Raw genomic sequence first — 14,829 nt, 5'->3', positions numbered from 1 at the left:
GAAGAAGAAAAAGAGGAAGAGGAAGGTGAAGCTCCGTTCACCGACCACCGCGGCAGTCACGCTCACCTTAGCAGCGGACGCCGCGGAGAAGGGGGTGACATACGTCGGCTTGCTGACGCAGGCTAAGGCGGCAATCGACCTGGGGGAACTCGGCATCCCCAGGCTCGGTTTCCGATTAGCCGAAACTGGTGCGCGCGTCCTCACCATCGACGGTGAGGGAGCGCAGGAAAAGGCGGACGCCTTCGCTGAGCGGCTGAGGTCCGTCCTGCCCTCAGACGTAGTGAAAGTCGCCCGCCCGGTTCGGAGTGCGGAGATCCGCATCGCCGGGCTGGACGAATCCGTAGCGACCGCCGACGTCATCCAAGCGGTCGCAAAGGAAGGAGGTGCTCGGTCGGGGACATTCGGGCGGGTAAACTGGTGGTCGGGCCACGGGGCGATGCGTCCCTATGGATGCGCGTCCCGGTCGCAGCCGCCAAGAAGCTCACCAGCTCCGGGCGGCTGATGGTCGGCTGGGTGTCGGCGAGGGTGGTGCTGCTGGCCGCGAGGCCTAGGCGCTGCTTCCGCTGTTTTGACACCGGCCACGTGGCGGCGAAGTGCCAGCACCCGGAGGACCGTAGCCGGAGATGTTTCCGGTGCGGGACTTCGGGTCACAAGGCGGCTGAGTGCGAGGCAGCGCCAAACTGCTTCGTGTGCGAGGCTGCCGGCAAAACAGAGAGGGCACACGTGCTGGGGGCAAGCGGCTGCGTTGCAAGGCCGTCTCTCCCCGGCACGACAGCCGAATCGAGAAGGGCGCCAAGGAAGGCCCGGACTAAAAAGCCCAAGGCCAATGGCGGAGGAGGGGCGGTTCCCGCCCCGCCTGCCATGGAATTGGACGCCTAGCCCGTGGGTGGCGATCGGGGGATCGCCGCTCACATCAAGAGGGCCCGAGAAGCAAGCTCCCCAATGTCCGGGGAGCTCTCGGAGTGGCAAGCGGCGGCATGTCACCAAGCCGCCGCACTGGGCAGAGCCAAGCCCGGACGAAGCCGGGAGAGGCAAGCGCTGCGGGGTCGTGGTAGTTAAACAGTTCCCACGTCCCCCGCGATAGCGCAGGAAGAGGACATCGGGGGGTTTTAGTGGGTAAGAATCCCCCATGCCCCGGTCGCGTCCCCCACGCGGCCGGAAGTCTTACGAAGATTTCCCCCCGTCAACAAAAAAAAAAAAAAAAAAAGGTTAGGTTAGGTTCGGCGTATAGGGGCATAGGACAAACTATATGAGGCAGGGTACGGACGTCGTGATACAACTGTTTCTTTGTGTTTTGGATTGTGTTGAGGTGTGTTTTTGGTTGTTTGAGGTGTGATAAGATGAGTGATAGGGAGGATGATGGTGGGGGGTTTGCCCGGGGGGGAAAGCCGGGCATTTTAATGGATGAGTGTTTTGGAGTTGACGACCCAATGTCGTCGCGCCCAGAATCGGAGTTGGGTGCCAAGCGCCTCTTTTCGGAGGTGTCTGGCTCCGACACCGAAACGGGGGGTGGCGTAGTTCGAGGGTTGGATATGGTGGGAAAGCGGGGCCGCGGTGGCGGCCTTGCTAGAGCCCGGAAATACCTGCGCCAGCGGGAAGAGGAGGAGTCGGAGTCCGCCTTCGACTCCTGCCTTGAAAAGAGTTTGAGAAAGGAGAGGGTCGGGGGAAAGAAGGCAAAGGGGAAGGAAAAGGAGGTCCCTTTAGATTTGGGATCGATGGGGGCAGAGGCGATGATGATCGAGGCGGAGAAGAGCCTCGATCTTATCAAGGGTCTGGTAGGGAAGAGTACCAACCTGAAAGGGGGGTACTCTTCCAAAATCATGAAGGCCTCCGCCTTCGTAAGGGATGTCCTCGACGTGCTGGTGGCGCGCACTGAGGCAGAAGAGACCCGCCGTCTCAGAGCTGACATTGGTCGGCTCCAGAGGGAGAATGCGAGCCTCAAAGAAGAAGTGCGCGCACACCGGCAACAGTTCGAGGAGATGCGCCGGGAAAGGGTGGCGGCGGTACAGGCGGCTACTGACGGCCAAAGCAGTCGGGACAAGTTCCAGGAGATGGAGGCCAACATCGCCAGGTTGGTGGGCAACCTGGTGGATGGACGGCTGGCTGCATTGGAGTCCCGGCTCAAGCGGGAAGAGGTCATCCGTCCTCCCCTGACGGGTGACAACTCGGCCGTCGCCGTGGCCGCCAGAGTGGCGATCCGCCGTGCGGCGGTGCAAAGGGAGGCCGGTAAGACGGCCTCGTCACTGGCGCCTTCGGCGCCGGTGATCTCAGAGGCGGATTTCCCTTCCCTCCCTGCGCCTTCCAAAGGGAAGGCCAATAGGGCAAAGGGAGGGAAGGAGGTTGTCTGGACCTCATTCGGTCCATCCACATCAAGTGGTAGGGCCGACCCGGTTGCTGAGGGAAATGGGGCCAAGGCGGGATGGACGGAGGTGGTTCGCCGCAAGGCCCCTAAGAAGAAGGAAGTGGTGCCGGTGCCAAAGACATCGGCGCCACAGCAAAAGAAGAAGGCGGGCCCTAAGGAGGGCCCTAAAAAAGTGACGCTCCCGCGCTCACAGGCCGTAATGCTAAAGTTACGGCCTGAAGCAGCGGCCAAGGGAGCGTCGTATCTTTCAGTCCTCCTGAGGGCCGAAAAGGAGGTAGACACCAAGGAGCTGGGCATAGGGCCCCTGAGGATCCGTTCAACGGCAACAGGGGCCCGCATCATTGAGGTGCCCGGCTCCACCAGTGCGGACAAAGCCGACGCTTTGGCCGCAAAGCTGAGGTCCGCACTGGCGGAGGAGGTGGTGGTGTCGAGGCCCGTGAAGTTCACGGACGTGAGGGTCACGGGCCTCAACGATGCGACGACGGCGGACCGGCTGATAGCCGCAGTCGCGCGAGAGGGGGGCTGCACCGAGGCCCAGGTCAGGGTGCGCAGTGTGCGACCTGGGCTTCGCGGCACAGGCTCTGCCCTGCTGGAGGTGCCGGCTATGGCGGCCAAAAAGCTGCTGCAGCTGGGCGGTATCTCGGTAGGGTGGAGCCAGGTGCGGCTTTCCTACATGGAGGCACGACCCAAGCACTGCTTCAAGTGCTTGGGAATGGGGCACGTCGCAGCCGCGTGCCCCAGTCCTAAAGACCGCAGCGGTTTGTGCTACCGTTGCGGCGAGGAGGGCCACAAGTCCGCCCAGTGCTCCGCGTCACCGCGCTGCGCTGTGTGCGCGGACGCGAGCAAGCCGGCGGACCATGTGATGGGGGGTCATTCGTGCCGCCCCCCGTCCACCCGTGGGAAACTTCCGGCCCAGCCACAAAGGGCGGGGGTTTCGAGGCAGGCGTCGGGAGCTGAGATGTCCGAATAATGGCCGGACATCTCAGTTTCCTGCAGGCCAACGGGAACCACGCCGCCGGGGCTCAGGACCTCTTCCTGCAGTCCATGGTGGAGTGGGCCGTTGACGTGGCGGTCATAGCGGAGCCGTACTATGTCCCTGCCCAACCTCATTGGGCGGGAGACACGGGCGGCTCCGTGGCGATCGTCACGCGGCCGGGCGCCGTGCCCCCCCTCGCAGTCAAGGCGAGGGGCCACGGGTATGTGGCGGCGGTTCGGGGGGAGATTGCCATAGTCGGGGTATATTTCTCTCCGAACCGTGACCTGCCGGCCTTTGAGAGATTTCTCGACTCTCTCGGGCCGGTGGTAGGGCAGTTAGCGCCTCTCCAGGTGGTTGTGATGGGGGACCTCAACGCCAAGTCCACGGCGTGGGGAAACCCCCTCACAACACCCAGAGGAAGGGAGCTAGAGGAATGGGCGCTAACTGCCGGACTGTCCCTACTGAACACGGGGACAGTTCAGACGTGCGTGCGACGGTCGGGAGGTTCAGTGGTGGACGTCTCGTTCGCCACTCCGACCATCGCACGCAGAGTGGAGGGGTGGAGGGTTGAGGCAGGAGTGGAGACGCTTTCGGACCACCGCTACATACGGTTCGAAGTGTCTGCCACTCCTGCCGGTCGCCGGAGTCCAGCGTCGAGTTCCTCGTCGTCCCGGGAGAGAAGTCGGTTTCCGCGTTGGGCCCTATCAAGGCTCAACCGGGAACTGGCTGAGGAAGCGGCCGTTGTCGGCCGCTGGAGTCTCCCGGGGAGTGCGGAGTTGGGGGTGGACGAGGGGGCTAGTCGCTTTGGGGACGTACTCCATAACGTCTGCAGAGCGGCGATGCCCCCGTTGGACGTCCACCCCCACGGGGTGCGGTATACTGGTGGTCGGACCACATTTCCGACCTCCGGGTCGCCTGCAATGGGGCCAGGAGGGCATACACCCGCAGCAGGCGACGCCGACCCCAGGACGAGGAGCGTGATGGCCGGCTGTACAGGGTCTACGTGGCGAAAAAGTTGATCCTGCAGCAGGCCATCTGCCGAGCCAAGGAGGCAGCCTGGCTGGAGCTGGTGGAGGGGCTCGATCGAGACCCCTGGGGCCGACCGTACAAGCGGGCGCGGAACAAAATCTGCGCCCAGTCGGCCCCCATCACGGAGGTGCTCCAGCCGGCTGTTCTGAGAGGGATCGTCGGGGAACTCTTCCCCGACGCCCCGGCGGGATTCACTCCCCCCAGAATGGCTCGGCAGACGCTGGAAGTGGGCGACCGCGTTCCGCCCACCGTCACGGAGTCTGAAATGGAGGCGATTTTGGCTCGCCTCCAGAGTAAGAAGAGCGCACCGGGTCCGGACGGGGTGCACGGGAGGGTTCTGGCTCTCTCCCTGGTGCACCTCGGAGAAGCCCTCAGGGAGCTGTTCGACCTCTGTCTGAGGTCCGAGCAGTTCCCGAGGGCCTGGAAGGAAGGCCGGCTATGCCTACTTCCGAAAGGCAGCCGGCCTCCGGACTCGGCTTCTGCGGTGCGACCGGTGGTTGTGCTGAACGAGGCGGGGAAGGCTTTTGAGAAGATTATAGCCACCCGTCTCGTTCGGCACCTGGAGGAAGGCTCGGGACCGGGACTTTCAGAGTCCCAGTTCGGGTTCCGAGTCCACCGGTCGACCGTTGATGCCCTCAAACGCCTGAGGGCAGTGACGGAAGAGGCGGAACGCAGAGGAGAGGTAGTGTTGGCGGTGTCGCTGGACATCGCCAACGCCTTCAACAGCCTCCCACACAGCGTGATACAGGCGGCACTCGTATACTTCGGAGTGCCCCTGTATCTGAGGAGGCTGTTAAGCAGCTACCTCTCCCAGAGGAGGGTGGCAGTCGAGAACCGGAGGGGGTCCATAGAGTGGTGGACAGTCGACAACGGCGTTCCACAGGGTTCGGTATTGGGACCTGTCCTATGGAACGTCGGGTATGACTGGGTCCTGCGGAGCCGCCTCCTCCCCGGGATGGGTGTCATATGCTACGCTGATGACACCCTCGTCTTATCCCGGGGACGGAGCTACAAGGAGGCGGCGCGGCTGGCCGAGGTCGGAACTGAGCTCGTGGTCAGCCGCATAGAGAGGTTGGGGCTTCGGGTCAGAATCGACAAGACCGAAGCCCTCCTCTTCCGCGGGACTGGGCGGAAAGGACCCCCGCCGGGTGCCACCCTCCTCATAGGAGGAGGGAGGGTCAGGGTGAGCCCTACCATGAAATATCTGGGGCTCACCCTTGACGGAGGGTGGACCTTCGTGCCCCATTTCAGAGAGTTGGGGCTGAAGGTCAGGAGGACGGCAGGTGCGCTGGGGAAATTCCTCCCGAACCTCGGAGGTCCCAGCGCAGCTTGCAGGCGGCTATACTCTGGGGTCTGTCGGAGTATAGCCACGTACGGTGCTCCCGTTTGGGCTGATCGCCCGATGAGCCGCGGGGTCAAGGCCCTTCTGCGCTCGGCGCAAAGGGCGCCCGCGGTGAGGGTGGTTAGGGGGTACCGTACGGTCTCCTGGGCCGCAGCGACGGCTCTTGCCGGCGATCCGCCTTGGGATCTTGTGGCGTCGGTTCTCGCCGAGGTGTTCTCCTACGTCTCGGGTAGGAGGGCTCTCGGAGAGAACCCTTCGACAGAGGAGATCCGGGCGGTTCGCCGGCAGGGGGAGTCTCGCCTTATGCGGGAGTGGGGGGAGGACCTGGCGGGCCAGCCGTACGGTAAACGTACAACGGCTGCGCTCCGGCCGGTCCTAGAGCGTTGGATGAGGCGGAAACGCAAGCCCCTCACTTTCCGTCTGACGCAGGTTTTCACCGGGCACGGCTGCTTCGGTGACTACTTGTGTCGGGTGGCCAGGAGAGAGCCGGAAGGAGGCTGCCATGAGTGCGGCGCTGCGGTGGACTCAGCCCAGCACACCCTCGAGGTGTGCCCGAGATGGGCTGCGCAGCGCCAAGACCTTGTGGCGGCACTCGGCGGAGTGGACTTGTCGCTTTCGAGTGTCGCGGAGAAGATGCTCGAGAGTGACAGGTCCTGGATGGCGGTGTCCTCCTTCTGTGAGACGGTCATGTCCACGAAGGAGGCATCTGAGCGGGAACGGGAGGTTGCGGCTGATGCACCCTCCCTCCGCAGACGACGGGGGGGGGCGCGCCGGAGGCGATATTCGCAACGCCTCCAATAGCGCCCCTCCACTACGGGTTGGGGTCGGGCTGGTAACCCGGCTCCTGTGAAAGCCCGGCGTCGTCGGGGCGATCCTAATTGCCGGGATCGCCTCCTTTCTCCGAGGGAGTAAGTCCGGTCTTTGCCAGGACCGGCCAGTCGCTGGTGTGCCTTGTCGCTGACAGATCCGGGGTGCACCAACATAGCGGCCGATGGCTTTCGCAGTGGTTTTAGTGAGTAGGGACCTGCCCAGGTCGAGTCTCACACATCCTCTCCGGCCCCACCAAGGCCGGTGAGACGGCTCGTAAAAAGAGTTTCCCTGCGTCATCAAAAAAAAAAAAAAAAAAAAAGGTTAGGTTCGGCGTAACCGACCGGAGACGAAAATCGAAGCGGCCATCAATGGCTGCTCAAGAGGCGGCGCAGCAGAAAGAAGGGGCCACAAGAAGTGCCTCTCCCGCTGGGGGCCCGCACACTGTAGCCGGACCACGAAAGGCGGATAAGAAGAAGAAGAAAGGGGTGGCCACTCCAGCCAAAGCCACCCCGAAACAGAAGAAGAAGAGGAAAAAGGTGAAGCTCCGCTCACCTACCACCGCGGCGATCACGCTCACTTTGGCAGCAGACGCCGCGAAGAGAGGTGTGACATATGTCAGCCTCTTGACGCAAGCTAAGGCGGCGATCGACCTGGGGGAACTCGGCATCCCCAGGCTCGGTTTCCGCCTAGCTGAAACCGGAGCGCGCGTCCTCACCATCGATGGTGAGGGAGCGCAAGAAAAGGCAGATGCCTTCGCCGAAAGGCTCAGGACTGTCCTGCCTGCGGAGGTAGTAAAAGTCGCCCGCCCGGTTCGGAGTGCGGAGATCCGCATCGCCGGGCTGGACGAATCCGTAGCGACCGCCGACGTCATCCAAGCGGTCGCAAAGGAAGGAGGGTGCTCGGTCGGGGATATTCAGGCGGGTAAACTGGTGGTCGGGCCACGGGGAGACGCGTCCGTATGGATGCGCGTCCCGGTCGCAGCCGCCAAAAAGCTCACCAGCTCCGGGCGGCTGATGGTCGGCTGGGTGTCGGCGAGGGTGGTGCTGCTGGCCGCGAGGCCTAAGCGCTGCTTCCGTTGCCTTGACACCGGCCACGTGGCGGCGAAGTGCCGGCACCCGGAGGACCGTAGCCGGACATGTTTCCGGTGCGGGACTTCGGGTCACAAGGCGGCCGAGTGCGAAGCAGCGCCAAACTGCTTCCTGTGCGAGGCTGCCGGCAAATCAGAGAGGGCACACGTGCTGGGGGCAAGCGGCTGCGTCGCAAGGCCGTCTCCCCCCGGCACGACAGTAGCAGCGACGCGAAGGGCGCCAAGGAAGGCCCGGCCTAAAAAGCCCAAGGCCAATGGCGGAGGAGGAGCGGTTTCCGCCCCGCCTGCCATGGAATTGGATGCCTAGCCCGTGGACGGCGATCGGGGGATCGCCGCTCACATCAAGAAGGCCCGAGAAGCAAGCTCCCCAATGTCCGGGAGCTCTCGGAGAGGCAAGCGGCGGCACGTTACCAAGCCGCCGCACTGGGCGGAGCCAAGCTCGGACGAAGCCGGGAGAGGCAAGCGCTGCGGGGTCGTGGTAGTTAAACAGTTCCCACGTCCCCCGCGATAGCGCAGAAAGAGGACATCGGGGGGTTTTAGTGGGTAAGAATCCCACATGCCCCGGTCGCGTCCCCCACGCGGCCGGAAGTCTTACGAAGATTTCCCCCCGTCAACAAAAAAAAAAAAAAAAAAAAAAAAAAGGTTAGGTTCGGCGTCGGGACGTGACGACCCCATCGCCCACCGGCTTTTCCGGTGCAGTCAGTCACGGGGAGGGGGATCTTGACCTCGTTTTGGGGTCTTGGTCCGGGCTGGGGGAACAGCCCATAGAATGAAAGGCTTGTGAATGTGTGATGGATGAATGGTGATGGATGGGCTTATACGGCCCCTAATCTTTGGTTCTGGTGCCCGGCCTTGGGATGCATGGCGAGCAGGCGGCTCGTCCCAAGGGCACCAGGTCTGGCCCTACCTCAAAGGGTCAAAAACAAAATGGAAAGTCGTATTGTCAAAAATAGTCCCCGGGTGGGTCCCGGCATTAATGCTGGGGAATCCCACACTCCCGCTTCGGCGGGGGATCGGCCCGCGTATACGGGGGGTGCCAACAGTGCGATGGGAGGAGAGGTTACGGAAACCTACGAACTTGGCAATGTTTTAACGGATTCTGATCTGCATAACGATTCGGCTTTGACGAGTAGGCCGGGCTCGGCGCACCTTACCGCGTCGAGACCGGACTTACAAACTGATGAGGAGGACCTCGCTAGCGTTCAACTCGAACGCGAGGTGAGGCTTGGGGCTGCGACACGCATACCACGCGTACTGCTCACGCGGCTACCAACCGGATTTGACAGGGAGAGAGACAGCGATGATGACCTCTCCGACTCCTCGGTCTACAGTGTTATGTCACTGGAGTCCGGGGAGTCCAACACCGGAACGGAGAAACCTCGCAAGAGGAAACCAGATGACGACGGGGTGCCCGCCCTCAGCAAGGGGGCGGCACCCACTCCTAAGAAGGGACGCAGCCGGCCGCCAATGCCCGGCCAGTACATCGGCCTAGCAAAGGCCCAGGCCGAATACAAGAAGGCGAAAGAGGAGGCCTTACGACTCCAGGCTGAGAAGGACGTGGCTGAGATCGTGAGACGGGCTCAGGAGAGGCGCCAATCAAAGAGCGCAAGCCCCGTCCCTGCTCCTATAAGAAAAGAGGACGCGTCAGACCAGACCTCCGCTGGTCTGACAGATGGTGTAGAAGCCTCGTTGGAGGCCATAGTCTTGGTCGCCACGAGGTCGAAAAACCTCAAGGGGACCTTCACGCGATGCCTAAAAGAGGCGGTAGCCAACATAAGGGTGGCCGTCTCGGAGATGAGAGGGCGCACCATGTCGGAAGAGATGGCGAGGCTGGAGGCCCAAAATGCGCGACTCCTCGCACAGGTGGCGGAACTGCGCCGAGAGATGGAGGAGTTGCGCCGACAGGCCTATCGCCCGGGCGAGAAAGACATGCGCCAGCTCGTAGAGGAGGTGTCGCGGAGTAGTCTTGAGTCTTTCGGAACTGTTCTGAATGCACGACTGGCCGGGCTCGAGGACCGCCTTCTGCCGGTGCCTCGACTGCGCCCACCCCTGGCGGCGGAGAGGATCGATTCGTCGCCAGTTGAGGGATCGAAGTCGAAGAGGAAGAGCTCAAAGCCCCAAAAGGCAACAGCTCGCCCGACCTACGCAGATGTGGCGGCGGACATACCGAGCTCCGCTGCCGTCACAACGACACCGCCTGCGCTAGCCGACAAGAGGCGAAAATCGAAGCGGCCATCTATGGCCGCTCAAGAGGCGGCGCAGAGGAAAGAAGGGGCTACTGAAAGTGCCTCTTTCGCCGAGGGCCTTCACACTACAGTTGGGCCACAAAAGGCGGCGGACAAGAAGAAGGAGGGGGTGGCTACTCCAGCTAAAGCCACCCCGAAGAAGAAGAAGAAAAGAGGAAGAGGAAGGTGAAGCTCCGTTCACCGACCACCGCGGCAGTCACGCTCACCTTAGCAGCGGACGCCGCGGAGAAGGGGGTGACATACGTCGGCTTGCTGACGCAGGCTAAGGCGGCAATCGACCTGGGGGAACTCGGCATCCCCAGGCTCGGTTTCCGATTAGCCGAAACTGGTGCGCGCGTCCTCACCATCGACGGTGAGGGAGCGCAGGAAAAGGCGGACGCCTTCGCTGAGCGGCTGAGGTCCGTCCTGCCCTCAGACGTAGTGAAAGTCGCCCGCCCGGTTCGGAGTGCGGAGATCCGCATCGCCGGGCTGGACGAATCCGTAGCGACCGCCGACGTCATCCAAGCGGTCGCAAAGGAAGGAGGGTGCTCGGTCGGGGACATTCGGGCGGGTAAACTGGTGGTCGGGCCACGGGGCGATGCGTCCCTATGGATGCGCGTCCCGGTCGCAGCCGCCAAGAAGCTCACCAGCTCCGGGCGGCTGATGGTCGGCTGGGTGTCGGCGAGGGTGGTGCTGCTGGCCGCGAGGCCTAGGCGCTGCTTCCGCTGTTTTGACACCGGCCACGTGGCGGCGAAGTGCCAGCACCCGGAGGACCGTAGCCGGAGATGTTTCCGGTGCGGGACTTCGGGTCACAAGGCGGCTGAGTGCGAGGCAGCGCCAAACTGCTTCGTGTGCGAGGCTGCCGGCAAAACAGAGAGGGCACACGTGCTGGGGGCAAGCGGCTGCGTTGCAAGGCCGTCTCTCCCCGGCACGACAGCCGAATCGAGAAGGGCGCCAAGGAAGGCCCGGACTAAAAAGCCCAAGGCCAATGGCGGAGGAGGGGCGGTTCCCGCCCCGCCTGCCATGGAATTGGACGCCTAGCCCGTGGGTGGCGATCGGGGGATCGCCGCTCACATCAAGAGGGCCCGAGAAGCAAGCTCCCCAATGTCCGGGGAGCTCTCGGAGTGGCAAGCGGCGGCATGTCACCAAGCCGCCGCACTGGGCAGAGCCAAGCCCGGACGAAGCCGGGAGAGGCAAGCGCTGCGGGGTCGTGGTAGTTAAACAGTTCCCACGTCCCCCGCGATAGCGCAGGAAGAGGACATCGGGGGGTTTTAGTGGGTAAGAATCCCACATGCCCCGGTCGCGTCCCCCACGCGGCCGGAAGTCTTACGAAGATTTCCCCCCGTCAACAAAAAAAAAAGGTTAGGTTAGGTTAGGTTGGGTTTCGGCGTCGGGACGTGACGACCCCATCGCCCACCGGCTTTTCCGGTGCAGTCAGTCACGGGGAGGGGGACCTTGACCTCGTTTTGGGGTCTCGGTCCGGGCTGGGGGAACAGCCCGTAGAATGAAAGGCTTGTGAATGTGTGATGGATGAATGCTGATGGATGGGCTTATACGGCCCCTAATCTTTGGTTCTGGTGCCCGGCCTTGGGATGCATGGCGAGCAGGCGGCTCGTCCCAAGGGCACCAGGTCTGGCCCTACCTCAAAGGGTCAAAACAAAAAATGGAAAATCGTGTTGAGAAAAATAGTCCCCGGGTGGGTCCCGGTATTATTGCCGGGGAATCCCACACTCCCGCTTCGGCGGGGGGTCGGCCCATGTATACGGGGGGTGCCACCAATACGATCGGAGGAGAAGAAGAGAGGAGAAGTAACGACCATGGCAATATGACAACGGATTCCGACTTGCAAAACGTTTCGGCTTTGGGCATTAGGCCGGGCTCGGCGCACCTTACCGTGTCGAGACCGGACCCTGTAAGCGATGTCGAAGAGACCAACGCTCGCAATCAGTTTGAGCGCGAGTTGGGCCTCGGAGCCGCGTCGCGCATTCCGCGCGTTCTGCTCACACGGCTACCAACCGGACTGGACAGAAGTGATAGAGATAGTGACGACGATCTCTCTGACTCCTCGGCCTTCAGCGCTATGTCGCTGGAGTCCGGAAGGTCATCAATGACCGGAGCAGACAGGCCTCGCAAGAGGAAAACAGAAAGTGACGGGATGCACGCCTTGAGCAGAGGGGCGGCACCCACTTCTAAAAAGGGACGTAGGCGGCCACCAATGCCTGGCCAGTATGTCGGCCTCGCGACGGCCCAAGCTGTCTACAACAAGGCGAAGGAGGAGGCCCTTCGGCTTCAGGCCGAGAAGGATGTGGCCGAAATAGTTAAGAGAGCGAAAGAGAGAAGCGCGTCAAGGAGCGCAAGCCCTGTACCGAACGCTGCTACAATTGAGAATGTGTCAGCGCAAACCAATGCCGCTCTGACTAAAAGTGTCGAGGCCTCGTTGGCGAACATTCTGATGGTCGCCACGAGGTCAGGAAATTTGAAGGGCACCTTCACAAAATGCCTCAAAGAGGCGGTCGTCAATATAAGGACGGCCGTCTCGGAGTTGAGGGAGCGCTCCTCTTCGGAGGAGATCAAGCGGTTGGAGGCGCAAAATACGCAACTCCTCGCACAGGTGGCGGACCTGCGCCGAGAGATGGAGGAGTTGCGCCGACAGGCCTACCGCCCGGCCGAAAAAGAAATTCGCCAGCTGATGGACGAGGTTTCGAGAAAAAACCTCCAGACCCTCGGCACAATGCTGGACGCCAGGCTGGCCGGCATTGAGGACCGCCTTCTGCCGGAGCCTCGAAGACGGCCTGCTCTGGCCGTAGAAGTAACAGGTGCCATAGAGGCACCGAAGCGGAAGGGCCCAGAGCCCCAAAAGGTGACGGCTGCCCCCACATATGCAGACATCGCTGCGGTTACAACAACCGCTGCAGCCGTGAAAGCGGCCCGCCCTGCGCCGGCCAGGAGGCGACATCAAACAAAGCAGCCATCATTGGCTGCTCAAGAGGCGGCGCAGAGAAATGAAGGGGCCACATCCAGTCCCTCTACCGCCGAAGGCCCGCACATTACAGACGGGTCACGAAAGGCGAGCAAGAAGAAGGGGGTGGCTACTCCAGCTAAAGCCACCCCAAAGAAGAAGAAAAAGAAGAAGAGGAAGGTGAAGCTTCGTTCACCGACCACCGCGGCAGTCACGCTCACCTTAGCAGCGGACGCCGCGGAGAAAGGGGTGACATATGTCGGCTTGCTGACGCAGGCTAAGGCGGCGATCGACTTGGGGGAACTCGGCATCCCCAGGCTCGGTTTCCGCTTAGCCGAAACTGGTGCGCGCGTCCTCACCATCGACGGTGAGGGAGCGCAGGAAAAGGCGGACGCCTTCGCTGAGCGGCTGAGGTCCGTCCTGCCCTCAGACGTCGTGAAAGTCGCCCGTCCGGTTCGGAGTGCGGAGATCCGCATCACCGGGCTGGACGAATCCGTAGCGACCGCCGACGTCATCCAAGCGGTCGCAAAGGAAGGAGGGTGCTCGGTTGGGGACATTCGGGCGGGTAAACTGGTGGTCGGGCCACGGGGCGACGCGTCCGTATGGATGCGCGTCCCGGTCGCAGCCGCCAAGAAGCTCAGCAGCTCCGGGCGGCTGATGGTCGGCTGGGTGTCGGCGAGGGTGGTGCTGCTGGCCGCGAGGCCTAAGCGCTGCTTCCGCTGCCTTGACACCGGCCACGTGGCGGTGAAGTGCCAGCACCCGGAGGACCGTAGCCGGAGATGTTTCCGGTGCGGGACTTCGGGTCACAAGGCGGCCGAGTGCGAGGCAGCGCCAAACTGCCTCTTGTGCGAGGCTGCTGGCAAAGCAGAGAGGGCACACGTGCTGGGGGCAAGCGGCTGCATCGCAAGGCCGTCTCTCCCCGGCACGAAAGCAACAAAGACGCGAAGGGCACCAAGGATGGCCCGGCCTAAAAAGCCCAAGGCCAATGGCGGAGGAGGAGCGGTTCTCGCCCCGCCTGCCATGGAATTGGACGCCTAGCCCGTGGGCGGCGATCGGGGGATCGCCGCTCACATCAAGAGGGCCCGAGAAGCAAGCTCCCCAATGTCCGGGGAGCTCTCGGAGAGGCAAGCGGCGGCACGTCACCAAGCCGCCGCACTGGGCAGAGCCAAGCCCGGACGAAGCCGGGAGAGGCAAGCGCTGCGGGGTCGTGGTAGTTAAACGGTTCCCACGTCCTCCGCGATAGCGCAGAAAGAGGACATCGGGGGTTTTAGTGGGTAAGAATCCCACATGCCCCGGTCGCGTCCCCCACGCAGCCGGAAGTCTTACGAAGATTTCCCCCCGTCAACAAAAAAAAAAAAAAAGGTTAGGTTGGGTTCTCGGCGTCGGGACGTGACGACCCCATCGCCCACCGGCTTTTCCGGTGCAGTCAGTCACGGGGAGGGGGACCTTGACCTCGTTTTGGGGTCTCGGTCCGGGCTGGGGGAACAGCCCATAGAATGAAAGGCTTGTGAATGTGTGATGGATGAATGGTGATGGATGGGCTTATACGGCCCCTAATCTTTGGTTCTGGTGCCCGGCCTTGGGATGCATGGCGAGCAGGCGGCTCGTCCCAAGGGCACCAGGTTTGGCCCTACCTCAAAGGGCCAAAAACAAATGGAGAGTCGCAATTTGCAAAAAAGTCCCCGGGTGGGTCCCGGCATTGATGCCGGGGAATCCCACACTCCCACATCGGTGGGAGGTCGGCCTACGTATACGGGGTGGCCACAAGTTGTGAGAGGAGAGACGAAGAAAACCAACGACCCTGGCAATGTTTTGAAGGACACCGATCTGCAAAGCGATTCGGATCTGACGAGAGGGACGGGCTCGGTGCACCTTACCGCATCGAGACCAGACCTACAACTAGGCGAGGACTCCGCTCGTAATCAGGTCGAGTGCGAGTTGAGGCTCGTGGCCGCGTCGCGCATTCCGCGCGTACTGCTCACGCGGCTTCCAGCGGGACTGGACGGAAGAGACAGTGACGATGACCTCTCCGACTCTTC

General features: G+C 62.5%; 1 protein-coding gene across 1 annotated transcript; it reads left to right on the top strand.

Annotated features, from left to right (window-relative positions):
- The first annotated feature begins 501 nt into the window (after positions 1–501).
- LOC133320602 (DNA-binding protein HEXBP-like) lies at positions 502–879 on the top strand. The gene has a single exon (XM_061529253.1). The coding sequence runs from the start codon at positions 502–504 to the stop codon at positions 877–879; it is 378 nt and encodes a 125-aa protein (XP_061385237.1).
- Positions 880–14,829: the final 13,950 nt, after the last annotated feature.

This window comes from Danaus plexippus, unplaced genomic scaffold (genome assembly GCF_018135715.1).
Source record: "Danaus plexippus unplaced genomic scaffold, MEX_DaPlex mxdp_38, whole genome shotgun sequence".
Lineage (NCBI taxonomy): Eukaryota > Metazoa > Arthropoda > Insecta > Lepidoptera > Nymphalidae > Danaus > Danaus plexippus.
Note: the sequence above shows the minus strand (reverse complement) of the source record. Positions and strands in the feature narration are given on the sequence as shown.